At 44.7% G+C, this 25,194-nt stretch overlaps 3 protein-coding genes across 5 annotated transcripts in view; 1 reads left to right on the forward strand and 2 right to left on the reverse strand.

Moving 5' to 3' along the window:
* Window positions 1-4,773: 4,773 nt before the first annotated feature.
* Window positions 4,774-25,194, forward strand: part of efhc1 (EF-hand domain (C-terminal) containing 1) — a 22,705-nt gene continuing 2,284 nt past the window's right edge. Inside the window, exons 1-10 of one of the 3 annotated variants that reach the window (XM_042094745.1) lie at window positions 4,774-4,946; window positions 5,181-5,402; window positions 6,585-6,872; window positions 7,307-7,462; window positions 7,997-8,189; window positions 8,936-9,156; window positions 9,696-9,836; window positions 10,888-11,101; window positions 12,293-12,481; window positions 13,688-13,759. In XM_042094745.1, coding sequence (XP_041950679.1) covers window positions 4,884-4,946; window positions 5,181-5,402; window positions 6,585-6,872; window positions 7,307-7,462; window positions 7,997-8,189; window positions 8,936-9,156; window positions 9,696-9,836; window positions 10,888-11,101; window positions 12,293-12,481; window positions 13,688-13,710 — 1,710 coding nt within the window. In that variant the 5' untranslated portion in view covers window positions 4,774-4,883 and the 3' untranslated portion in view covers window positions 13,711-13,759. Of the gene's footprint in view, window positions 4,947-5,180; window positions 5,403-6,584; window positions 6,873-7,306; window positions 7,463-7,996; window positions 8,190-8,935; window positions 9,157-9,695; window positions 9,837-10,887; window positions 11,108-12,292; window positions 12,482-13,687; window positions 13,832-15,985; window positions 15,996-25,194 lie in introns of those variants that run through there. The other 2 variants (XM_042094744.1, XM_042094746.1) reach the window with 2 other exon arrangements.
* tram2 (translocation associated membrane protein 2) lies at window positions 13,890-22,188 on the reverse strand. Its single transcript, XM_042094814.1, has 11 exons — window positions 21,970-22,188; window positions 20,337-20,400; window positions 18,819-18,928; window positions 18,032-18,148; window positions 17,529-17,587; window positions 17,191-17,275; window positions 16,870-16,940; window positions 16,620-16,724; window positions 16,297-16,440; window positions 15,654-15,814; window positions 13,890-15,217 (listed from the first exon to the last, which is right to left on the reverse strand). Exons 1-11 carry the CDS (start codon window positions 22,087-22,089, stop codon window positions 15,141-15,143), a joined length of 1,113 nt encoding a protein of 370 aa, XP_041950748.1. The 5' UTR covers window positions 22,090-22,188; the 3' UTR covers window positions 13,890-15,140.
* xkr5a (XK related 5a) overlaps window positions 24,358-25,194 on the reverse strand; it is a 9,192-nt gene continuing 8,355 nt past the window's right edge. Inside the window, exon 7 of the mRNA XM_042094554.1 lies at window positions 24,358-25,194. This exon is cut by the window's right edge and continues 293 nt beyond it. Within this exon, the coding sequence (XP_041950488.1) occupies window positions 24,358-25,194 (837 nt within the window).

The following is a 25,194-nucleotide window of genomic DNA, read 5'->3' on the forward strand; positions in this document are numbered from 1 at the left end:
CTATTGACTGACAACGGGTTACCACCGAAAACATAGGCTGGAAAAAGCAACACTTACCCTAATGTTGCTCAAATGACTGAATAAAACAACATTTATCCTGCAGAGGAGTTGCTTATATCTCGTGACTTTGCGTCTTCAGCTGTGCTCCATACGTGTCTCTCACCTCTCCCCTAATCACTTTTAACCGTCATTACCAATTTGCAAATAATGATGAATAACTACATCATGAGATGTACAGTATTTCGTAATATCTTTATTCTAATTATGTTTCCCATTGTAATCGTGCAATTTGTAATGCTTTGCATGGACTGCGCTGGTGTGCGTTCATGAATGATAGAAGGATGGTGCGCGCACCTGCCAATATGACTGTTGACATGCGCTCTTAAATTAGCATATGAACAACTCGCCATTGACTTCTGACCAGGTTTAGGTGGTGTATGATAGCGATTTTTAGACAACGCGCCAGGCCCCACCCTAGGTTGTTAATTGCCACACCCCTGGGCGCAATGTTTAAAAAATAAACGTGCAAAATACCAAATTAAACTTTCCGCGGGTGAAAAACGAGTTTTACGCCATGTGCTGATGCCCAAAATACAGCCCATAATGTAAGATTGTGGCCAAAACTGGTACTGCAATCACTTTCAAATTACTGTAGAGCGGTGTATCCTTGATAACCTTGATGTTCCCAATAGCAACTGCTCTTTATGTCTGTTTCATGAGGGTTTATCTAAGCTTACAGTAAAAACTTACGTAAAACATAGAAGCAGCTCACCCACAAATTAGCATTGAACACTTAAAAAAACACTTTACAACACTTGTTAAAGTGTTAAAACACACATTGACAAGAGTGTCAGTACATTTCAGTCACAACCTGGACATGAAAAGAACTCTATACAAATGCACAAACAAATTCACAAACTGGAATGCTGGTTTCTTTTAAGGTTTCCAGATCTATTAATCTAAAATAATTATTTTTAGTAGTAGTAGCTGAGGACAGAGCCCAGAACAAAGTCTGTGATTGTAGGAAGACTCAAATCACATGTTACCACAAAGTATGCACCAAAATTGACCAAAATTAGCTGGGTTAATGGATAATTCACTTTATGTTGATTCAGTGTTCACAGAAAGGACAAGCCTCCTGAGATGATAGATGGATGGATACATTAATAGATAGATAGATAGATAGATAGATAGATAGATACTTTATTCATCCCAAGAGAAATTTAGGATCTTCAATGTCTGACCTACTGATGGCCTTTGGTCAAATTAGGACAGACTTTGGGACATGGTCTTTAGGAGAAATTCACCCATGGGAAACTATACCCTAATATACCTCGTTTCATGAGACACTACAAGGATGAAATCACTTGCCATTCCCTGGATAAGATAGAGTTCAAGCTTTCACACAATGAATATGATGAGGTAGTTGTCAGTCAGCACACCTGTGAGTACACCTTCCCACTGTCACTGGCCCGTCCTGTCAAAGATAACGGTCCAGGAATGTCACTGCAGCTCCCTGCCGCCCAACATCCAAGCTCTGTTTGCTTTCCCCTCTACGGTGGAGTATACAGGCAACTCTACTGTGTCCTTCCATTAAAAAAAAAAAAACACCAAGAGGTCCTCCTCTTTTTCAGACAACAGATCAAAGAACTCAACTTATACACTGAGAGCAACAGTGCCCCATAGTGGTATCAGGCATGAACTGACACCATAAATTGTTTAGAGACTCAACAGCCATCTGCAAAGACAGACACAGAGGTGTTCGACTAGTTTGGGTTCAAATTACTCCAGAAAACACTTTTAACCTTTCTAGCCTCATAGCTCCTGAATCTGGCCAACTGGTTGCTGGTATAACTCTGTCATACTTGAGAGAACCGGCTCCAGTGACCTGTACACCATCCTCCGTGAACGCCACCTCCGATGGGCTGGGCATGTTCATCGAATGAATGACACTTGCCTCCCTAAAATCTTATTATATGGTGAGCTGGCAAATGCACCCCACAAACATGGTTGCCCCCGTCTACGCTTTAAAGACGTCATAAGAGGGATCTTAAAGTCTTCTCCATCAACCTGGACAACTGGGAGGCACTTGTAGGCAACAGATCCAACTGGCGCGCAGCAAAATTACCAACGGCTGCAGAGCCTCTCAGGAGGCCTGGAAGAGAGACGCTCAAAATGGGAAGCAGTTTGTGGCATGCGACATGAACGGCCATACCTGCCTCCCACCTCGAAGGATAACGGCCTTCGAGGTGTGTCCAGTTATACGGAATTAATGGACTCGGTCGGAGGCAACTGCGTGTCGGGGAGTTCTTTGCCTCTCGCCCTCGTCCATTAATTCCGTATAACAGGACACCTCTGCAGCGCGTTGGGGTCCGGTTCGCCCTGTCGTGATCTATTTCCCGATAATAACCGGCGTTCTATACATTATCCCTTATTATTAACCAGTTTAAGGATAGATTTAGCAGTGGGGTTACAAAAGACATTTGTAAGGCACTGTATCAGTGGGGCTCGTCCAAATGGGAATTCAGGGACAGTGCCCCACCAAAATATTTACTCACTTGGGAAAATATATGTCAGTCAAGTTTTATTATGTAGGCCCATTCTGAAACATCGTCAGGACTCTTAAACTTGGCAGACCCATTTCTTGGTTCAATGACCACTATCAGCTGCTCATTAGGGGCTGAGCCCCCCTAAAGGTCTGATCCTAGAACTGCCCCTGCAGTGCATGTGTGCTGCAGAGCCTGAAAAGCAAAGAAAATCAGAAACCGCTCTGCATGCTGAACCAGCTGCAACACATTGCGGACAATGTGGACAATATAAATGTAAATCTTTTAACCATGTAACACCACACTATGTAATAAAACCACATTATGTAATAACTCAACAAAATGTAATACATTTTCACGTCATTATTTAATAACTGCCACATTTTGTTATAATAATATATTTCCATGTATTTATCAATATATTTCCAAATATGAGTAAATGAGTAAAACGAATTCAATATTGGCCACTTTCTTATATGTTCGAAATAGGCTATAATTAAATGTATTCAGCATGGACTTTCATGCAAGATATCCATTTTGGGTTCCACATGCATATATACATTCTTGTACTATATTCATTAAATATATTGTAGCCATCTATTCAAATATAAGCTGGATGCAGCTGCATATGTGAATATATTTCCCCCCCTTGATTTTTTTGTATGGGAAATTGCTTAGGCTATGGAGACATGAGTTGTGTCGCTGTGTAATTTATTTTGTGTTGTAGTGCCATCTGCTGGTAAGGTATATTGTTATGTTATGGTTATGGGATTTGGCAGATGCTTTTGTCCAAAGCGAATTAGGCTACAGATAAAAACAATACAATAGTTAAAATGAACAGTGAAGTTTTAAAATGTTGCCTTTAGACCCCTCTTGAAAGACCCAAAACTATCAACGAAGATCACCGGGCAACTTATCCCTAGGAACCACTGAGGAAAAGTCTTGAATTTGACCTCACGTTTATGGCTGGTCGACACAACAGACGCTCATCAGAAGACCACAGTGGGCGGTTGGGGATGTAGGCTAGGCCTACAGCTTGATCGTAGAATTGAGGTAGCAGGGAGCAGATCTAAGTGTCCTATAGGCCAAAGTGAGAGATTTAACCTTTAAACACTGGTTGTTGCTGCCCCCCCCCCCCCCCCCCCCCCCCCTTAATTTACTGTTCGTGGTCAAGGACAGTTTTAACTGCTCTTAAATACCAATATCATGACAAAAAGTAGTCATTTATTGTAAAAATAACCTTATTGTGTGTGTGTGTGTGTGTGTGTGTGTGTGTGTGTGTGTGTGTGTGTGTTTCTGTATCTGCGTGCATGCATGTGTGCGAACACATTGGTGATTCACATGCAAAAGTGGCAACATGACAACATGAACTGACAACATGAACTGTGTGTGTGTGTGTGTTTTTTTCTTTTGAAATTGATTTTCTTTTTACTTTTTATTTTTTAATTTGTTTTTTGTCTATCTTGTCTTGGTGTCACGGCTGGCGACTAGCCTACGCCGCTCCATCCGGCATCTTTTGTTTTGTTATGTGTCTTGTTTGTGGAGCGCTTTGGGTTGCACTCTGTGCATGTTAAATGCGCTTTAAAAATAAAACTGACTTGACTTGACTTGTGTGTGTGTATGTGTGTGTGTGTGTGTGTGTGTGTGTGCGTGTGTGTGTGTGTGTGTATGTGTGTGTGTGTGTGTATGTGTGTGTGTGTGTACATGTGTGTGTGTGAGAGAGAGAGAGAGAGAGAGAGAGAGAGAGAGAGAGAGAGAGAGAGAGAGAGAGAGCATGCATGTGTGTGAACATTGGTGGTAAACAAAAAAAGTGTTTCCAAGTTGAATAAATCACTCAAAATTCAAAAGTAGTCACAATTGTACAGTAGCCTATGTAGCCTAATACGTTTTGGGAAGGATATCATATGGTCTTGAGGCAATCTGATGAAAAATGCCATATACAGTATGGTACAGGGAATGTGTAAATCGGTCATTTTTGACCGGAACAGTGTTAGAAGGTTACTGCATGGAGCCAATGGAGAGTAACTATGAGTAGGCTACATTCTCTGGCTACATCCAGAGCCTAGATCTCTCTCTAGGGCTCTGGAGCATACCCACCAAAGATTCTAGAACTGTTCTAGAATCTTTGATACCCACACAGCTGTGAATTTGTTTATGTACTCCATGGCAACCACTACTATTCTGTGGTCTCCTTGGATACCGCAGTGTGTACAAATGAGAGTTCCAGAGGGATCGGAGAAATGTGATATTGTCACGAGGGCAAAACAGCTGTCTCCGGTGATGTTTCATTAAACTTCATTCCACCACAACAACACAGTATAAGTATTAACGTGCACAATGTCTATGAACTCAAGCCATGGACTTCCCTTTTTCCCGGGATACACATTTCGCGACATAAAGGTAAGATAATTCAGGTGTCTTAGAAAGACGCAGCTAACGTTAACGTAAACCTTAGCCGTAGAGTATTAGCAATAGTCGGCTTAAAATATATTTACAGTCATTTTATTTAAGTTGATGGTTATCAGTCTCAACCAAAATATGATAAATAGGACATCTGATTGATCAGGAAATTACATCTTCCTGTAGAATAGGCCTACTTGAAAGTAGCTTCAATGTCATGTTTTTATTCTGCAGAAGTCTGCTTTTCATAAGTCTCAAACACTATCGTACAAGAACGGATACGCTTTACCTCAAAGACCAAAGGTTGGCATCGGGCAAGAACCACTACTGTCCACGCAGCTGAGTTTGAACGAGTCAAAGCAGGTGCCCAGTGGGACCCCCTCGGTGTCCTACGGCAGTGCCGCCAAGAGCCGCTCGCTCAACTTCATGCCGGCTCATGTCCTGTATGACAAGAAGGTGAACTTTTATAGGTCAAACTCATAGACATCATGTCATAGCTGCATTACATTTCTTTTCGTATGTGACCAGGGTGTTGATCATGCAAGTTTACTTTGTATTTTTTGGAAAGGCGAAGGTGAAGGATATGAACGCTATAAAAAAAATTTTCTCTGTAGCAGTTGCTGTTGTGGGTAAAATACAACATATGATTGATTTACAGCTTTCCCAAGTAGCCTACACCCCCCCCCCCCCCCCCCCCCCACACACACACTCACACACCATTATACCCCCCAAACACCCACACCCCAAATACATACAAACCATTTAATCATCCACCCCACCTAAACACACAGCATACCCCCATACCCAGGTAAAAAAAAAAAAACACACACACACACATACACCAACACCCCCACCATTACGCCCCCCCCCCCCCCCCCCCACACACACACAATATAGCTTTTAATTTACTACTTTTAATGTATTTGTTAAAGTTGAGCTGGCTCTTGAACACAAGAATTTCATTACTTAGGCCTATAATTCCTTTTATGAGTACATGACAGTAAACGTAAACTACTTGAACTTGAACAAGTATTCTTGTTTATCCTAAACGTAGCCTACTGTAAATGACATGAAAAAATGCAATTGCATACTTACAAAACATTTGAGAATCTAAACGATCAAATTGCTTTGAATGTTCAATGTTGTGAAATATTGTATTTTTAATGTTTCAGTGGTTGGCACACAGAATTTTTGTCGCATCCCGTCAAACTTTGATTTGCTCTATAAGTCTGGGTCTCCATTCATCATAATGACAAAATTCACCCATCAGCTGAGTGTCAGGAGCTCAGTTTCATAAACCTTAAGCTCCCACCCAGCCACCATTCCTTCTGTAGCACTTGTGTCACTGAAACCGTAATAATTATGCTATTGGACCAGTTCTAGGTTCGTTGAGTGGTGTATGTTATAGAGAAGAGACATGAAAGTTTATATAAATAAGTCAGCAGTTTACTGAACAAGGATAAAAATGAAATAGGTCAGTTAGTGTTTGTTTCTTTTGTTCTTTTTTGTATTTTAGTTCAATAAATATATCAGTATAAACGGTTCAATATTCATATAAATATTTATATTATTTATATCACTAAGATTATTTATGGTTCTATTTAAACTGTGGGTTACACTTATTCTCCCCCCCTCAAGGTGCTGCGCTTCTATGGTTACTTCCAGCAGTCCGTGCAGCACTCCCCTGACGAGGAGTACCGCGTGCGGCCGGTCGTCTTCTACTACTACCTGGAGGATGACAGCATGTGTGTTATTGAACCCACCGTGGAAAACTCCGGAATCCCCCAGGGCAAGCTGATCAAGCGTCAGCGGCTGCCCAAGAACGACCGCGGTGAGCACTACCAATGGAAGGACCTGAACGTGGCCATGGACCTGTGTGTGTACGGTGTCACCTACCGCCTCACACACTGCGACAGTTACACACAGGTTAGGTCATACCAGTACACACAAACACAAGTCTTCACATGGACACACTGATATGTGCTCTACTTGACTCTCTCTCAAACACAAACACACTTCTATGTATGCACTTTGTCAAGTTTTGGCTCTAGAATAATTATTTTACACTAAGTCTGGTTAGTCTCATATGTCATGTTTCCTCGTGTACTGTATGTCTACATATCATGTATGGTGTATGCGGATTTGTGGCGCTCTGTATATTTGTGGATCTGTGTGTTTGTGTCAGGGGGCTTCTTCAGAGGACAGAGGACATCTAGTCTCTCTGTTTATTTATTTGTGTGTGTGTGTGTGTGTGTGTGTGTGTGTGTGTGTGTGTCTGTGTGTGTTTGTGTGTGTGTGTGTGTTTCTGTGTGTTTGTATATGTGTGTGTGTATGCATGTGTGTGCCTGTGTCTGGGTCAGGACTTCATGGAGAGCCAGGGTCTGGTTCTAAACGACCCTGAACCAATCCCAGCCGACCCATACGCAAAACACCGCACCAAGATGCAGCCCCACATTGCCTACGCCACCCCATCAGACTTCGACCATCTCAAACAGTTCATCACCATGGACCGCAAGGTCACTACACAAGTACACACACATCCACATGGGTACTCACTTAAGGAAAATATTTGTTTTTGGAAGTGTGGATAAGGTAACTGTAGCTGCCCTTCTCAGTGAACCATGACTGTAGCCCTCTCCTACTCACTCTCTCTCTCTGTCTCTCTCTCTCTCTCTCTCTCTCTCTGTCTCTCCCTCACACACACCGAAATAAATTATAGCAACCGGTGGTGGCAGCTAGGGTGCGTCTAGATTTCTAGGCTATAAGTCACTTCCAGCAGTGCTGGAAGTACAGAAGTACAGATGGCTTTGCTGCAGCTTCTCATGCCCAGTAACTAATATATGTTGCAGACCAGGCAGTAAAGTTCATTCATTAAGTTCATTCCCTAATAGTGTGGTAGTGCACCATCCCCACATTCAGTCAGGTCTGGAGTCTGTACAGTATGTTGATATGCGCATATGATGGGTGTTCCTTGAGATACTGTATGATGCATGTTTGTGTACGCTGATGTGTTTGTTGACTTGTTTGTTTGCTCGTGTGTTTGTTTGCAGGTGTTGCGCTTCTTTGCTCTGTGGGACAACACGGACGCGCTGTACGGCGACGCCCGCCCTGTCACCATCCAGTACTACCTGGTGGACGACTCCGTAGAGATCCGCGAGGTCCACGAGCCCAACAGTGGACGAGACCCCTTCCCAGTGCTGCTGCGCAGACAGAAGATCCCCAAGGTCATCAAACCTGCCTGTGGTAAGGGATGTGTGTGTGTGTGTGTGTGTGTGTGAGAGTGTGTGTGTGTGTGTGTGTGTGTGTGTGTGTGTGTGTGTGTGTGTGTGTGTGAGTGTATGTGAGTGTGTGTGTGTGTGTGTGTGAGTGTATGTGAGTCTTCGTGTGTGTGTGTGTGTATGTGAGTTTGAGCGTATGTGTGTGTGTGTGTGTGTGTGTGTGTGTGTGTGTGTGTGTGCAGGAACTCCACAACCCAGGTGGTCGAACTGATATCATAAAGCAAGACGCTTGAATTATCTGAATGAATGTGGGTAAAACCCATCTTACCTTACAGACCACTAATGTAACTGATTTGGTCTGACTGTTTCCAACCCATTTATGACATTTTTGTTTTGTTTTACTTTAGTGTCAAAGATAAAGGATCAGTTATCTATTCTATCTTCACCTGTTCACAAGTACAATGGCTTACAAGGATCTTGTTCTGTCTCTTGTTGTGTGTGGATATGTGCTTTGCCTTCGGGTAGGAATATTATTGCTTATGTATTATTGCTGACACACACACTTCCCTCATCCCCCCAAGTGTGTGTGAATATTATTGCTGACACACACACACACACTTCCCTTGTGTTTGTGAATATTATTGTTAATGTATTCTTGCTCTCTCTCACACACACACACACACACACACACACACACACACACACACACACACACACACACACACACACACACACACACACACACACACACACACTCCCCTGTCCCCACAGAGCCCTTCCCTACGTGCGTGTTGGAGGTGTCTGCCCAGGAGGTGCACGAGTTCTACTCTCCGCGGGACTTCCAGGTGGGCGAGACGCTGAAGCTCATGGGCCGCAGCTTCCTGCTGTACGACTGCGACGAGTTCACACGGGCCTACTACCAGCAGAACCACCCCGACCTGCCACTCAAACCCATCCAGGTGGAGAAGAAGGCCCAGAGGGACGTCCAGAAGGTGAGACATCTCACCAAGCCCCCTATCAGACATTAGACAACTTTCACTCACCTCACTCGTATAGTTATAGTGAAGCTACACCAGGCGCGTAACTGAAGCGTTCCATTCGTGACGCGTAAAATCCATTTTAGATTAAAACATTTTTTCGAACGTACGCGCCGTTATCACGTCTGGTGTAGCTACTTCCATTGATTATAGTGGAAGCTAATTGTTGCAGCAGACGCAACGCGAACAGAACACTTCAGTTATGCGTCTGGTGTAGCTCAGCCATTGTCTGCTCCTGCAAGAAGGCTACTTTCCTCTCATGTTATTGTTTTACTGTCAAGCCATTGAATTTGCTTCTGTCAGCACATGGATGTGTTGTGGACCTTGTTCTTTCTTTTCTGCATCATAGCGCTGGCTGGACAGCAGTTACATCCCTCTCATTGGCATGTCAGGTCTCTAAAACACACTTCCTCTATGTCTGTCTCTGTGGCTTTTACACATTACACACACACACACACACACACACACACACACACACACACACACATTAACAGGTGATTCCCCCCTACAATGGTTGGGGATCTCTGGAGGACTCCCTGCAGAACTGCCTGGATTTCATCCCTGAGCCTCCCAAGAAGGACCTGATGAAGCTGCTGGAGAATGACCACAAAGTCCTGCGCTACACCGCACAACTGGTGAGTTCCCTCCGCTGAGCCCCACCGACCCCTGAACCCACTGACCCCTGGGACTTCCACGTCAATACCAAGAAAGGCCCCTAACTGGCCTAATACACTTTGGCCTGGTTTCCGTCACTATAGTTCTCGCTGATGACCTCTATGATTTGATTGGAGCACTGGGTGCCCCGGCGACATCAGCACCAGGTCCGTGGGTTTGATTTGTGTTAAAGTGGCTCTGGTGCGCGTGGCAGGGGTTTGCTATAGGGGGGGGCCATCATTAAACTGCTCAACGCTCTCCGCGATTACACTGACCTTCATCTATGTGATCAGGAGAAAATCAACCGTCACAACGAGTAGAGGAGAACGTGTGGAACCCAGGAGATTTTTTTGCAAGTCTTGCTCTTCTGCAAGATTCAAGTTGGAGTCCAGAGACGAATGGGTTCTGACTGATTTATTGAACTGCGAAGAAATGCTTCTTGTTAGCGGAGACACCCCACCGGGAGCAGACTGGAACTAATTTACGGTGCTTACCATGCGGCCCAGAGCTCCATAGTCGCTCCACAATCAGTGTCCCATCTCATTTCATCCCCGAGTGCCTGTAGGCTGGAGCACCAAGCATTCCAATTAGAATGTTCGGATCACAGGAGAGAGACCGGAGAAAAGTTACGCAGGTTTAAACTGCTGTACAATATATTAGCATTTCTTCTTCTCTGTGAGGTTACAGTTATGGTTATTGTAATAGTTGTTTTTATGGTGAAGGTTATGATTAAGCTTATTTAAACTTATAAAGCATGGAAGAGAATACAGTTTTAACAAGAGCAAAGGTGAACGCATAAACATTTATAGATGGAAGGTACAAAGTCTGACCTGAATATGAAGAAGTTGACTGAGAAGTTGACACACTGGAAAATACATTTCCCCTTCAGAAGTTCCCTTCTGTTATTATCATTGTTCAGGGAACTCGTGGCACTTACAGTGTCGTTTAAACTGGTCTGGGCACATTTAAACTGGTTTAAACTGGTCTGAACATTTAAACTGGTCTGAACATTTCTCTGCCATCACACCACAGGACTCCCAGAATCCCCAGGATGCGGGGCGGCGCTTTGTCCTGTCCTACTACCTTTCCAACGACATGATCAGCATCTTTGAGACAGCCACGCGTAACTCGGGCATCATCGGCGGCAAGTTTCTCGAGAAGACGCGCATCTCAAAGCCCGGCAGCACCGTGGACGACCCGCAGTACTACGGGCCGGCCGACTTTGCCATCGGATCTGTTATAGAGGGTGTGTGTTGTTTCTCTCTCCCTCTCTTCAAATCTCACACGCACATACACGTACACAGAGGCATCATTTATTTGAGGGTTAGACAGATAGAGATAGATAGATACTGTATTGATCCCCAAGGGGAAATTCAAGAAAACAGTTTGCACACAGCTGTTGCAGAAGCCAGCTTGTGAGCCTGTTTAAAGTGAGTGAAGTTAAGTGAGTTAAGTGTAAAAGCTATAGCTTGGAGTTAAACAGCACAAAGAACTCCTTGTTTTGAGAGGCAATATGATCTGATCTCATGCCAGATCAACACAACTTTAAAGAACTTTAAACACCCAGTACCTCGTACAGTATATGGATAAGGCCTTGGGCTCTAATTGGTTTGGCAGGCAAAGTGCAAAGTCTCTCAGCAAGCACACACATATATATATATATATATATATATACAGTATATATACTAATAATAGCTATTCAATTCAATTTCAATTTATTGTGCTTATAGAGCACCAAAACATTACACATGTATCATGGCGCTTTACAGAATGTAGGCAATCAGAGAAAAAGGAAAGAAAGGAAGAAAAGAAAAGAAAGAGAGAGGCCCATGGGTAACAGGGGGGAGGAAAAACTCCCTAGAATTGGAGATACATATAGGAAGAAACCTCGAGCAGATCCACGACTCAAGGGCCTGACCCATCTGCCTAGGGTCAATACAGGACAGTAAGGTCTGTATACATGACAAATGCATATGATAGTCAGGTGTAGAGAATAAGACATGGTGTTAAAAAGCACTTGAGCAGAAAGTTACAAGAGGTGGGGTGATTACATATCTGGTTTGATAATTCATTAATCCTGATTTAGTGACAGAAAGTTCAAATAGTCCAGCATTGGATTTGTCCAGGGGAAGGGAGTTGTCAAGGGGCATGTGGTGGGTCGGCAGACAGGCCAGGAATCCAGGCAGAATTGTCATAGGCAGGTGATGGGTCGCTAGGCTGTACGGGCCAGGAATCCAGATAGGGGGACAGTAATAGGGCAGTCGAGGATGGGACGTCAGGTGAGATGGGTGAGAGGAGGGCCAACCCATGGATGGCTGATGACTGGTGATGATACACAATAAGCATATAGTGTAGGATTGGTCCTCGTCCATGAACGGGCAATCGGCCCCGAAAAATAAACTCTGTTCAAAACCTCTCTCTCCCCGCGCTCCCTCAGTCTTCAAGCATCGTTTCCTGCTGACCGACGCAGACCACTACGTGTTAAAGTACCTGGAGTCGCAGGCCGACCGCATCCCCTCGGAGACCCTGGATTCGCTGCGGCAGAGGCTGGGGGTCAGTGCCCTGTCCAGTGGCCACCAGGAGCAGGGCTACAGCGAGGCAACCAGAGAGGCCACTCAGCCCACAGGTACCGGACCAGCGGAATGTCCGCCAACATACACACCAGTTTCTGCTCAGTCCATTAGCAGCACTGGGGAGAGGTGCACACAAGCACACAAACACACTCACACACACACACACACACACACACACACACACACACACACACACACACACACACACACACACACACACACACACACACACACGCACACACTGGGGAGAGTTGGCTGTTTATAGTGGTTCCATTTTCTTTTCTTTTTTACACACCCAATCAATGTGTTGTTTCATTCTACTAATCACTGATTAAGTGAATAATAGACCAAGCCTAATTAACTTGTGTGTGGCAGCAGTGTGATGGGCGCATGTGCGGCCTGTGTCGCCATTTTATTGGTTTGCCTTTAAACTACTCCTTAGGTCAGTGATTATTTTAGTGGATTAGCACAACACTTGACAAGCATTCAAGCCTTGTATTATGCCTCTGCGTTGATTGCAAAAGTACATTTGGTTATTGCCCATTTTAATGTGTACACGGCTGGACTTGCTTTTGTAATAGCTGATTCCTCTGTGGACCTTGTGCATCCTGGGTAGTCCTGACGATTCGTGACGAATAAACTGTTCACTCTGAGCCTCTGATGATTGTGTAGCCATGCTGCTGAGCTGAAGTAATGTTCTTAAAGATTCCTGGCTTTTAAGACGGACACTGTGGGTTCGATTCCCGGCTTCCACCTTTGAGCAAGGCACTTAACCCTGAGTTACTGCGGGGAGGACGTCATAACGCCCACCCGTGTAACATAATTGACATAAGTTGCTTTGGAAAAAGCGTCAGCTAAATGAATGAATGTAATGTGATGCTATTTTGGTTGTGAATGAAAAAGGAAGTCTGAGTGGTTCACACAAAAGGTCTCATGGAGAGTATGACTCCGAGTACTCTAACAGTGAGAACAGGTTGAACACAATTTGACATTTACAGTGAACAGTGGTGGTTATGAAAATGTAAAAAAAAAAAAAAAAAAAAAGTGGTTTGCTTGAACTTTGAGGTCTTGAATTTCTGATCTATCTAGCCAAATCTCCAATAGGTCTTTCCTCTATACGTAAGTTCAGGGTTTGGTTTCAGATATTTTTTTTTGTGGTCTATTGCATTGAAATAACAATAGTAGGGCCAGAAACCCAAAGCTGATGATATGGCTGTAACTTCTCATTTTTTCTCTCCCCATTCTGGCTTCACCTGCAGGAGATGAGACCTCTGGCATGTGAGGAGACCCCCACCCACACACACACACACACACACACACACACACACACACCTACACCTCTCCTCTCCACCCTGATCAGTATTTCCTTACAAATCAATAAAGATGACCAGTTTTACTCTGAATTGATGTCATTCTTCATTCTCCAGGTGAATCACTGTGCTGATTCATCTTAGATGAGCTCTTTTGCAACATCCTTGAAGAAGGTGGCTATTGATGTGCTGTTTATCAGAAATCATACAACAATCTCAAACAGAGTTCTTCAGACCGTCTCCAGGTTCAAATTCAGTTGGAAGTCCTTGAACTAAATCTTTTTGAGCAAAGTGTCTTATACATAGAAGCTCTGAAGAACTTGTGCTTTTTGCTCCAGTGATACTGAACATAATAATTTTATGATTTAAATCACTTTTATGATTTAGGATTTTTATACCTACTGTATAAAAAGCTCAACAGAGAAAACATAAGAGAAATGAGAGAAAACATGGCTTTACCGCCAATATTTTCCACACACACCTCCACACATTTTCATAGAACAAACAGAAGAACAAAAAAAAGTTATTTGGAATTGTTCTTTTTCCTTTCACATAATTACAACAAATTAATGTTTGACAATATAAATGTACAATATGATCTGATACTGGTTTCTACATACATTAGGCCAAAATAATATAAAAAAAATGTATAAAGCATTGCCATACAATCCATTAACACCGCAATAAAAGAACTGCATTTTGCTGATCCAAGTTTGACGATGATAATGATGATGGGTTGCTAGGGAACTTGCGGGAGACTGAGACTTGGCCACAACCAGGGGACAAAACGGTCAGGCATGGCCGTCCAACAAATGAGGGCACAGGCTCTGTCCGTCATTCAAGGGCCACCGTAGTACATCTCCAGTGGTCCATAGCACCTGACCCCTGGATAGGTAAACCATGCAGCCTCAAGCAAGACACATGACTGACATAAACACGACCGTAAGCCGGGGCAAAGTGACAAGGAAATAGACACCTAGAATATATGTTATGAACAAAATGATACGAGAGCAAGTCCAATGATGTAGAACTGCAGACAGGCACTGAGCGCGGTTTTATACCAAAACAAACGTACAAAAATACTGATAGAAAAACAAGACAAGTCCAGACTGATTGTCTGTTATGATTCTCCGTGTGTGTGTGTGTGTGTGTGTACGTACAGGGAGGGGGGGCTACATCCCTAGAGAAGCTTTTCTTCCCCGTTTCACGTAACGGATCTTGTCTGACACCCCTCTGAATGACCCCGCTGCCATCCTTGGAGGAGCCCCAGGTGGGCGGCTCCCAGAGTGGACGAGGCAAGGCGAGGTGTGGACCCAGGAGGAGTTGAGTGGGGTGGGTGGGTGGGTAAGGGCGAGAGGACACAGTGGCCAAGAGGAGGGGGCCGGACCTGGGGGGAGGGGGGTTAAGGGGCCTTGATCTTCTTCAGCCGAGGGGAGGTCCCGTTCTCCGCCTTCACCAGTCCGTTTTCATGGTGACCCACTGAGTGAGAGAGAGTGAGAGTGAGAGTGAGAGTGAGAGTGAGAGTGAGAGTGAGAGAGAGAGAGTGCAACAGAAGAACAAAGTAATGCAGATGTACACTGGGAAGGAAGATTCTACATTCTAGATTCTAGGAGACTCCCTGTATTCATTCAGTACTGCCATACACAATGTGTGCAATCACCACCACTTCAGGATGCAAGTGTAAATGTAAGTACAACTGTGTGTGTGTGTGTGTGTGTGTTTTCTCAGACATGTACTATGCCTAGTCCTAGACTAAAAGCTTCTTTTTTTTCTGTGGAGATCCTTATTGAGGTTCTCTTTCAGTCTCTGATCACTTTGCTTAATGTCTGGAAAACTGGCCCTGCATCCCTGGGTACGTCTAGGCAAGTGAGTTTTGTTATTATATTTTTGTTTGTCTGTGGTGTGTGTGTCGTACCGGAGTCTCTCTTGAGCGAGCGCGAGGGGTTCTGTTTGGCGGCCGCCCTCTTGCGGGCTGCCTGCTCCAGCCTGAACTCCCTCCAGCGCCGCAGCTGGAAGCGGATGAACTTCCACAGCAGCCAGGACTGAGTGAAGCACACCAGGAACAGCACCGTCATCCTGGGGGGAGACAGGGAGAGAAGAGGGGTGTGAGTGAGTGAGTGAGTGAGTGAGTGAGTGAGTGTGTGTGTGTGTGTGTGGGTAATGAGATAAATTGTAAAATGGGAATAGGGAGAGTGCAAGAGTGAAGAGAATAGTAGAACAGACAGACTGGGAGAAACAGACAGAGAGAGAGAAAGAGAGAAAGAAAGAAAGAGAGAGAGAGCGACAAACAGGCAGCCAAAAAGACTATTACAACACACTAGCTGCAGGACTGCATTAGTGACTAACAATACACTTTTGTAAGAGTGTGCGTGTGTGTGTGTGTGTGTGTGTGTGTGAAATAAAAAGATTGAGAAAGCCAATAAAAACAACAGCACTTGTAAAAACAAATGAAAAAAGGTTGTCTGTGTCTGAATCCCAAGTGCCGGTGCCAAAGTAAAAGAGACCGAGAGAACACCATGTTGCGGTTCTGGACGCTTGAGCGGGCATTGGATCCAGACCTGATGAAGACCGTGTTGAAGTTGCCTGCCTCCCAGTCTAAGTTCTGGTCCTCAGCGCGGGAGAGGCCAAAGCCAACCGCCAGAAACATAAGGGTTAGAGTGACCATCCGTGTGCACACAAACCCTACTGCCCAAAGGTCAAACCTGGGGCACAAACAACAAAAGCAAACACATTTAAATCACAATTTAAATCCTTGACTGATTACAATGTCAACTGAAGTGGTCTGTAATACATCAAAGCACAAGTGTGCACAAGTGTGTTACGGAGAGAAAACAAACAAACAAAAACAAAAACGACCTAGTCCCAGTATGGGTGGTCTTACATTTTGTGATGATTTTCATCTGTGAAGTAGAAGAGTCTGGAGATGTGAAAGCCCAGCTCAGACACGTACTGCAGGAAGAGCAGTACCAGACCCACACGGGTCAGACTACAAGGAGGGAGAGGGAGGGAGGGAGGGAGGGGGGGAGGGGGGGAGAGAGAGGGAGGAGAGAGACATCAGGCCACAGCTAAACCATTTCTGGTACGCTATTCCGGTAAATATGTTTATGTTTTCAGATTATCACTGCACTTACTTTAGCAAGTAGGCAGCCATGATATGTAGCAGGTATAGGGTGATATACTGGAGCTGCCTGGGGATCTCCTCCTACACACACGCGCACACACACACACACACACACACACGTGTGATAACTACTTTGCCATCACACATACTGTAACCTGCCCATCTCTAAGAATTCTGTTTCTGATTGGTTATTAGCCAACTTTGCTTGTATGACACAGTACAGGAAAACATTACAGGCCATTTCAAATACTACCACTACAGCACTGTAGCATGACTACTTTACAGTGAAAGCCCAAGTAGCTTCAGATGCACCTCGTCTGAGTGGACGTACCTTGCGGACCTTCTGGAAGTAGAGCTCTGGGATGCCGTGGAGCCAGTAGGCCAGCTGAGTGAGGTAGAAGAACTTCACCTGGAACCTGTCAATGCAGACAGGCAAACATCATCCACTCAAAACTCTATTCATTCATAATTTACATGTAGAAACTGTCTCATTATCCCTATGCATTTGAGTTCATAATCTGTATTATAAAGGATATGAACAGGCCGGCTATATATGTCGCCCCTGAATTACAACATTCCACACACTGCTATTCCCTATTCCTTCTGGGCGGAAATAGAAGCCAGTTTTGTTTCCTTTTTCAAAGATGACTGTTTGAAGACACACTTTACCTTAGATGCACATGAGGATAATTTTCCCACAGACTGCTCGGGTGCAGCAGATGACCCTCCTAGGGAAGTGTGTGTGTGTGTGTGTGTGTGTGTGTGTGTGTGTGTGTGTGTGTGTGTGTGTGTGTGTGTGTGTGTGTGTGGGGGGGGGGGGGGGGGGGGGCAGAAATGACAAAACCAGTTCAATGAAAAAGGAATGTTAGCCTTGTTGCAATGACTACAACAGACATGCAAACATGGACAAAATATATTAAGGAAGTTAAATGATTTTCAGTCTGAAGTGACTTAGTCCAGATAGGACTATTGAATTCATCTTAAAAAAAAAAAAAAAAAAAAAAAAAAAAAAAAAAACATTGTTACTTTTTTAAAGAGCCACAGACTGGAGCATTCAGAGTAAAACATGCACAGACATACAGATGCCTGAAGGCCTGAAGGCGTTTCAACTTTTGCATTAACCTTGAGTATCAGATGCTAACGCTAACAGATATGACACAGTGGAGACGTACCGTACAGAGGACATAAAGGCTCCATATGCTGGACACTAAGTAGAACACACAGAGCTGTCCCGACTCGTTGAATTTCGTGTTCTTGCTTTTTGAGAGGTGCAGGCGCCTGTTGACTTTCTGTGGGGAGAGAAGTACAAAAGTACAAATTCCTGTCAGTTCATTTATTTCATTTAGCTGTTACTTTAGGAGTATGACAGCAATAATATAAATTCATAGATCATATTCATATAATTGAATTCATATTCATATTCATCATTCACGTAACTGGGTGGGGTCAGAAGTGAAATTCATTCTACAAAAATGTGGCGTCCGACGTCCGTAATTCTAGCAAAAGGTTACTGATGTGTGAGCTCTACAGCCTTCCAAGTCCTCAACAGGTTAGAATATGGGCCTTGATTGGCTTGGTCCAAGCCACTTTGTTCCCATTTGATTCCCATTTCTAGAGCCAAGACTTTGCATAATTGTATTCAATGTATAAGTATAATGGATTATACATAATTAAGGATTACACTAAGTCTTACCGAATCTTTAAGAAACCTTCAGCCATTTTGCAAAAGCTAGTTAAGATGTTCCGCTCACTCAGACAGAGAAGTGGTCTAAGTGTCCCAACACCCAACCGAGCTGGGTGAGCTCTTGGTGTAATTCCTTCTATGTACATGCTACTGTCCACATCACTGTGAATCTTATCAGTCATCTTGACCACATCTCTATCTGCACTCCGGCCACGACTTCCCCTTTCTAGCGGCGACGCAGGCCGACACTACCCATGAGGCCACGGGGTACTCACGTCCAGCACGTACTCCTGCACCACGGCGTGCAGGATGATGGTGATGAAGAGATAGAAGAGGATGGTGCCACAGTCCTTCCAGCCGTAGTGGTACAGTGTGACCTCCCCTTCTGCAAACACAAGCACACCGGTCAGGCTTGATGCACACTGTACAGAAAAAAAGCTTAAAGGGGTGGTTCAGGATTTTGGACATAGGACCTGATTTCCAAGTTAGCAGGTGTGACATTTATCAGTGGAGACCGTTTTCAACACGTTTCATCCAGTCCTTCTAGTTGCAGAGTTCGCAGGTGCTAGGCTAGCGCAAGTCATCAGTATGTGTTAGCCTGCCACTAAAAACAGTCCTACCCACTCCACAGTACACCAGAGGCAAATAAATTATAACGGCAGACTATCAATGTAAATGTCTGTGTTGATAGTTTTATTTCTAACATTATTCTATCCTTGCATTTCAATTGCTAACACATACTGATGACTTGCTCTAGCCTAGCAACTGTGAACTCTGCAACTAGAAGGACTGGATGAAACGTGTTGGACGTGCATACGGTCTCCACTGATAAATATCACACTTGCAAACTTGGAAATGAGGTCCTATGTTCAAAATCCTGAACCACCCCTTTAACCTGTTTTCTGATGTTTCTATATTCCTGCATGCACACTGAGAGTGTGTTTGCAAAAGCTAAAGGGATAGAGAGGGAGAGAAGAAAGAAAGAAAGAAAGAAAGAACTACTGAAGACAGTGTTGTCTGGCTAAGACAGCATAAGGAACCTTTCGTTCAGTATGGGTTGTTTGGGCTTAACTCATATGTTTGGCTCAGCATGGCATGACATTAGAAAAGCTGCTTGAACTCAAATCCATTACTGCTTGGCCTTCATTTCCCTGAAGGGACTGGGACTTATGAAACTCTGCTGCCAAATTCCATCACAATCCCTTCGAAATAAGTTGGTTAAGTGATTAGTTGAAAACATTCTAACCCAGTTCTGACAGTAATCACAGGCAACAGAAGAAGACAAAATGGGAAATATGTCAAGTTTTTGGAAAGTAGGAGGGCAGGTCTGGTTTGACAACTACCTCTAGCCATGCCTCTCTCAAGAGAAACACCACTCCTGTTCTGTAGAGTGCTCCAATTGTGTGTGTGTGTGTCCGTGAGTGCGTGTGTGTGTCTGAAGGGGACAGAAAGTGAGAAACAGATGTGCGGATGAGGCCTCTATGTAAAAGGATGACTAGGATTTCTCAAAGCAAGATGCAAAGAAAAGGCAACTGCAGAGAAAAGGCAACTCCAGATTCTACTTCGGAGGGGATTGGCCCAATCAAGAGCACTTAGAAGTATCTGGCCAATCAGTGCAATTTGCCATGAGAAAGTACCCAGCTAAAATACAATTAATAATTTATGAAATGACAAGCTGCGTTAAGAGAGGGGTTATTTAATGAACAAGATACACATTTACATTTTGTACACAACAGACGTGGATGTTCCATCAAATTGTCCCACCATGGAAGAATAATGACATGAAAACCCACCTGTGGATAGTATGCTGATGTTGTACTGGGGCTGAATGAAGACGATGGCTGTTTTTGCAGTTGCCTGAGACCAAAGCAGATTGGACAATATGGTCACTTACCATGGCATGCACCCTACGCTACGCTTCAACAGCAGCAGCATGCACAAACGACAGATTTTAATATTCTCGACCAGCTAAGGCACTAGCTTAAGGAGTAAGTGGCCCCAAAACGGTTCATAATTTCATCTCAGCCGTCCTTCAGATGGCTGACTACTTCAGCTGACTGAGTGGGCCAACTAGGCCAATGGTACAAAGAAGGATAACATGATTTGCACTGAACACAGTCCGCACATAGTCGCTGCTGTCAAAGCTAAACTTCGCCAGCTGCGCCGCGTAAGAAACAATCACTTGCTAAATGTGCGCAAAAGAGCCGCAGCTGCCTAGTTGAGCCGCACAGAGGTTTCAGCCATTTCCGATTCGTGAAATCGGTGGTGGGAATTTCCCCTCGCTGATGCACTGTCCTACTGAAACCACTAACAGAAGCGCTATAGTTAGCTGTAAAAGAGTAGCCAAAACCGTTTGGTGCGCTGAGTATGTCTACTTCTGTCCTGTCTAAATAGAAGTGCCATTGGCTATCAGCTCTATGACGACATCTCTCACCTTATCCCGGGGAGAGATAAAAAATAAATAAAAAAAAAACAGAAGCCCAAATTCCAGTGACAAACTTGGACTCCCCATATGCAAACATGCACTGTTTGTTTTAATCAGACGCACGGCTGACTGACTCGTTTACTACATTCCACAAATAACACACCAAAAACGTTTACGGTGGTGCACCGATAGCTTAAAAAACGCGGATTCCACCTTTTTTTCTGGCGAAGGAGCCCTGTTGGCTCTTCGCTCAGAGATTGAGACGTGGCAGTTAGCTGAGGATCAAATCCATTCAGTTACCGTCGGCAACTCAGCGAATCACTTGAAGACCGCAGCAGCGGAGAACAGTACGAGAAACAGTGACAGTTTAGTCAGGGACTTATACAAACCCGAGATATAACCCACAACACAGTATATTTACATTTACATTTACACAAGAGAGATTACCCGTGTAGTTTTGCACTGTTACTACACTATATCGCAACTTCTTGAAAGTGTTTGATCTTTCATGGGATAAAATGATATACTATAACGTACAGGCCTGTGTGTTGAATGTCAGGGGTGATCACGAATGTTTCATTTTACAGACACAAAGGAAATTACTCAAGCATTGGGCTACATTTCGTGTTACGTCTTGAGGTAACAACGTAACTGGGCATCCTAAAAGGCTACACGCAATAAAAACATTTTAACATGCCGCGTAGCCAACGCTTGCCAACGAAGATGTCAAAAAGTAGCCTAGGAAGATGCCAAAAGAATATCGGGCAAATTTCTAGCCAACAGACACTGTCAACTCATCCAGGAAAAGCCACAAGTTAAGACTCGTTTTAGGGCGTTTAAAAAGAGTGCACACAAAATCTACAACAGACAGTTCTTCCGACTACGTGTCTTTAGACAACTCTAATAGCTCTACCCTGGTCTTGCTTCCACAACTCAACTCAACCCCGCTAGCTACAGCTGTACTGGGGGGGGGGAGAAAAAAGTAGGGTAAGATCACTCACCTCAAACATCAGTCCGATCAGGATGAAAATAACCAGACTGAATACAATATCTGCATGATTCTGAATGAGAAATTCTTGACTGAAGAAAGCGTAACTCTTGTTTCTTCTTCGGAAAGCCATTTCGAGGTCGCCTCGATTTCTTTTTCCTTAATGCAGAAATTCTCCGACTAAGTCCAGAGTTAACTTTTTCATACTACTGCGCATGTGCGACGTCTTAAAGGGGGCGTCCTGAACATTCTTTATTAAAGGTAAGGAAAACTTTGATTTTCTTTAGCCTACAAGGACAAAGAACAACTCCAACCTATTTTACCTAAACCCCCTGGCTTCTAATCTGGTTCATTTCCGAATTTATTTGTAGGTCAAGGTTAAGATCTAAACGTTATTTGGAACAATGTATTGAATGGCAATAGGCCTAGCTCAATAACCTTGCAACACATTTATTTTGGATGAGTGAGGTAGGCCTACCATTTGAATAGCCCATAGGCAGGACCCTCTAGTTTTTAGATATTTACGATGTTGTGTTAAAGATAGCACACACTGCATTATCACAATAATGGTAAAGAACAAAACAGTATTCTGAAACAATGACATTACCACAAATTCTTGAGTTTTGATATACAGACATATGATAAATTTATTCATTTAAAGTCAGAACACAACAGACAGTAATTTAACCTCTCGTTTTTTCAGCTTTGTGTTTCAGTTCCTCTGTGTTTGTGTGTGTGTCTGTGAGTGTGTGTGCATTCTTTTGTGTGTGTGTGGGTGGGTGCATGTGTTTGGAGGTGTTTATTGCTTTAAGGACACTGGTAATTAAGTTATTTCTATGACAGGACACTGGGAAGACCAGAAGCTGCTCACCTCGCTCAGCCATGGAGAAGCTGACTAGACAGCGTACACCCTGCAGGTCTATGTGACACAGACACAAATACCAAATATGAAGAGCCTCTCCACAGTGTAAAAATCTCCATGTTGAATAAAAAGTTGTCCCTTCACAGCCTCCAACACAGCAGGTTGTATGAAATATGTCTTTGTTTTTACAGCAGTGAATTAAAACCAGGCTTTAGCTTGTGGTTACATACAGTAATACAGAAAGTGCTGAAGTAGATGGCTAAAATCCTTCACCTCCTCTTAAATAGACACAAATAAAGAATATTATATACTCCTGACTTTTATATCAAAACACATGGACATCCATTTAACACAGAGCTTTAAATTAGTTCAGTTTTCCATGGTGGAATTAACATTTACGAAATATAGCATCATAATTCCAAAACCAGTCAGATTATGCGATAAGATGAGTGAGACCAGCGAGACTGCCTGAGAAAACACCTGACAGAGATATGGTCATATCCAAACAACTCGTCACATTGTGAGGTCCGCAAAAAGATTATATTATTTTCTTAAAAACCTGTCCAGCATAATTCTTTGCAACAAAATTACCCATAAGAAACAAGTATTATTCTGTTTTTTTTTTTGCAACAAATATACCCACAGTAAAGAGAGGCCACAGACAGGTGAGGTTAGAGAAGTCGAGAGTCTAAGAGAGGGAGTCACACTAAACAAGTGAAAATAGACCATACAGTCCTGCTTTCTTCTCATCTGAATGGTTGCACTGAGGAGCCCCTGCCACTGATGGACAAGCATGGCACGTCAGCCAAGGTACACACAAGATAACCCATAAGAAGCAAACACAATGAAAGCTGCACTTCCCACTTTCCATCTGAAGACTCGTTTTAAAAAGATCCTTTCCAGAGCCTTTAAGAGTATACTCTGAGCTGCCATCTTCACAGAAGCGCCGAGGAAGGTTCCACCGGGGAACCTTTACTGGTTCTGCTCAGTGGCCTTAAAGGTGCTATTTAGCTGCTCAATAGCCCTGCTTTTAAACCACTTTTCAGCTTGTAATGCTGTAATGGTTCCCCTGTTAGTTCTCTGTTTTCTGATTTATTTGAAAAGTGTCTTGGTACCTGTAAAAGGCTTGTGCTTTTCAACCGTGGTTGCTGAATAGAGTCACGTTGACGTCGATGAGAAAGGAGAGTGGAGAACCAGGCAGCGAGGGTTTTAACTGAGGGTAGATAAGGGGAAGAGCTGCACCGCAACCCTGAACCCCTCACCAACATGCACACACACACACACACACACACACACACACATTACATACTGTAATTTCATACAGACCTGTGAACACACCCACAAAGACACAGACTCACACAGGGCAAGTCATGCACACATACATTTACAAATGCATTCGTTCACAGTCACTCCTCACACACTCTGCACACATACATAGACACGTGCCCATAAACACACACACACACTCAAATTCAAGAGGCCCATGGGTAAAATAAGAGTCACACACGGAAGTATGCAAACACACACACACCAACATCGTTAGAAGCCCGCATCCTCTTCCAGTCCTCGCCTGGACAGCACCAGCTGCCTCCGCGGTCCACTCAGATGGGGGATCCCAAAACTGGTCTCACCACCCACCCCTGCCCCCGTCCCGACCCCCACCCCCAGTCCCGCCGCACTGTGCGGCCCGTCCAGCCGGGGGGTGGAGCTGTAGCAGGGCCCCAGGCGTCCCAGGGGCCCCGTGAGAGAGGGTCCCGCAGAGGCCCCGCGCTCGCTGTCCACCGGGCTGCTCAGCTCGGCCAGGCTCTCGGCGCCGAAGCCGAAGGCGGTGGTGTCGCGGTCCAGCCGCGGGTTGCTGGCGCTGCTGGGCGACTGCGGGTCGGCGCTGAAGTAGAGCGTGGAGCTGGACTCGGTGGGGCAGTAGCGCGGCTCAGGGCTGTCGCCCAGCACCGACTTGCCCTCCGGCGAGCTGCGCTTGCAGTCTGACCCGGGCGACTCAAGCGGGCTCTCCATCGGCAGGCTCTCCTCGTCGTCATCATCATCATCATCATCGCCGTCGAGACCGGCGAGCCCAGCGCTGTCCACGCGTGACGTGGGCTCGTCCTCGCTGGCGCTCTGGAACTCCTCCTTGCAGTCCGACAGCGGCGCCAGAGCCTGATCTTCCTCCCTCGCCCCCTCCTCCTCCTCTTCCTCGCCTCGCCCTTTTCCCAGCATCCCCCCCTCCATGACCCCCCCGTCGGCCCCCATCAGCCCCGGCGGGTACGCAACCACGCCCAGCATGGCCGCCACCCCACCGGCCCCGTAGGCGCGGTTGATCCTCCCGGGGTCGCCTGTCTTCAGCGCCAGCCGCACCAGGAGCCAGTGGTGGTGCCTGCA

Source organism: Alosa sapidissima, chromosome 6, assembly GCF_018492685.1.
Source record: "Alosa sapidissima isolate fAloSap1 chromosome 6, fAloSap1.pri, whole genome shotgun sequence".
NCBI classification, from domain to species: Eukaryota; Metazoa; Chordata; class Actinopteri; order Clupeiformes; family Clupeidae; genus Alosa; species Alosa sapidissima.

Coding starts and splice junctions, on each gene's coding strand:
- tram2 (XM_042094814.1), bottom strand. CDS start 22,089: ATGGCTTTCCGAAGAAGAAACAAGAGTTACGCTTTCTTCAGTCAAGAA. Junction 17,276..17,528: donor TATCCTCATGTGCATCTAAG/GTAAAGTGTGTC, acceptor CTGCATTGACAG/GTTCCAGGTGAAGTTCTTCT. Junction 16,441..16,619: donor GATGAAAATCATCACAAAAT/GTAAGACCACCC, acceptor TTTGTGCCCCAG/GTTTGACCTTTGGGCAGTAG.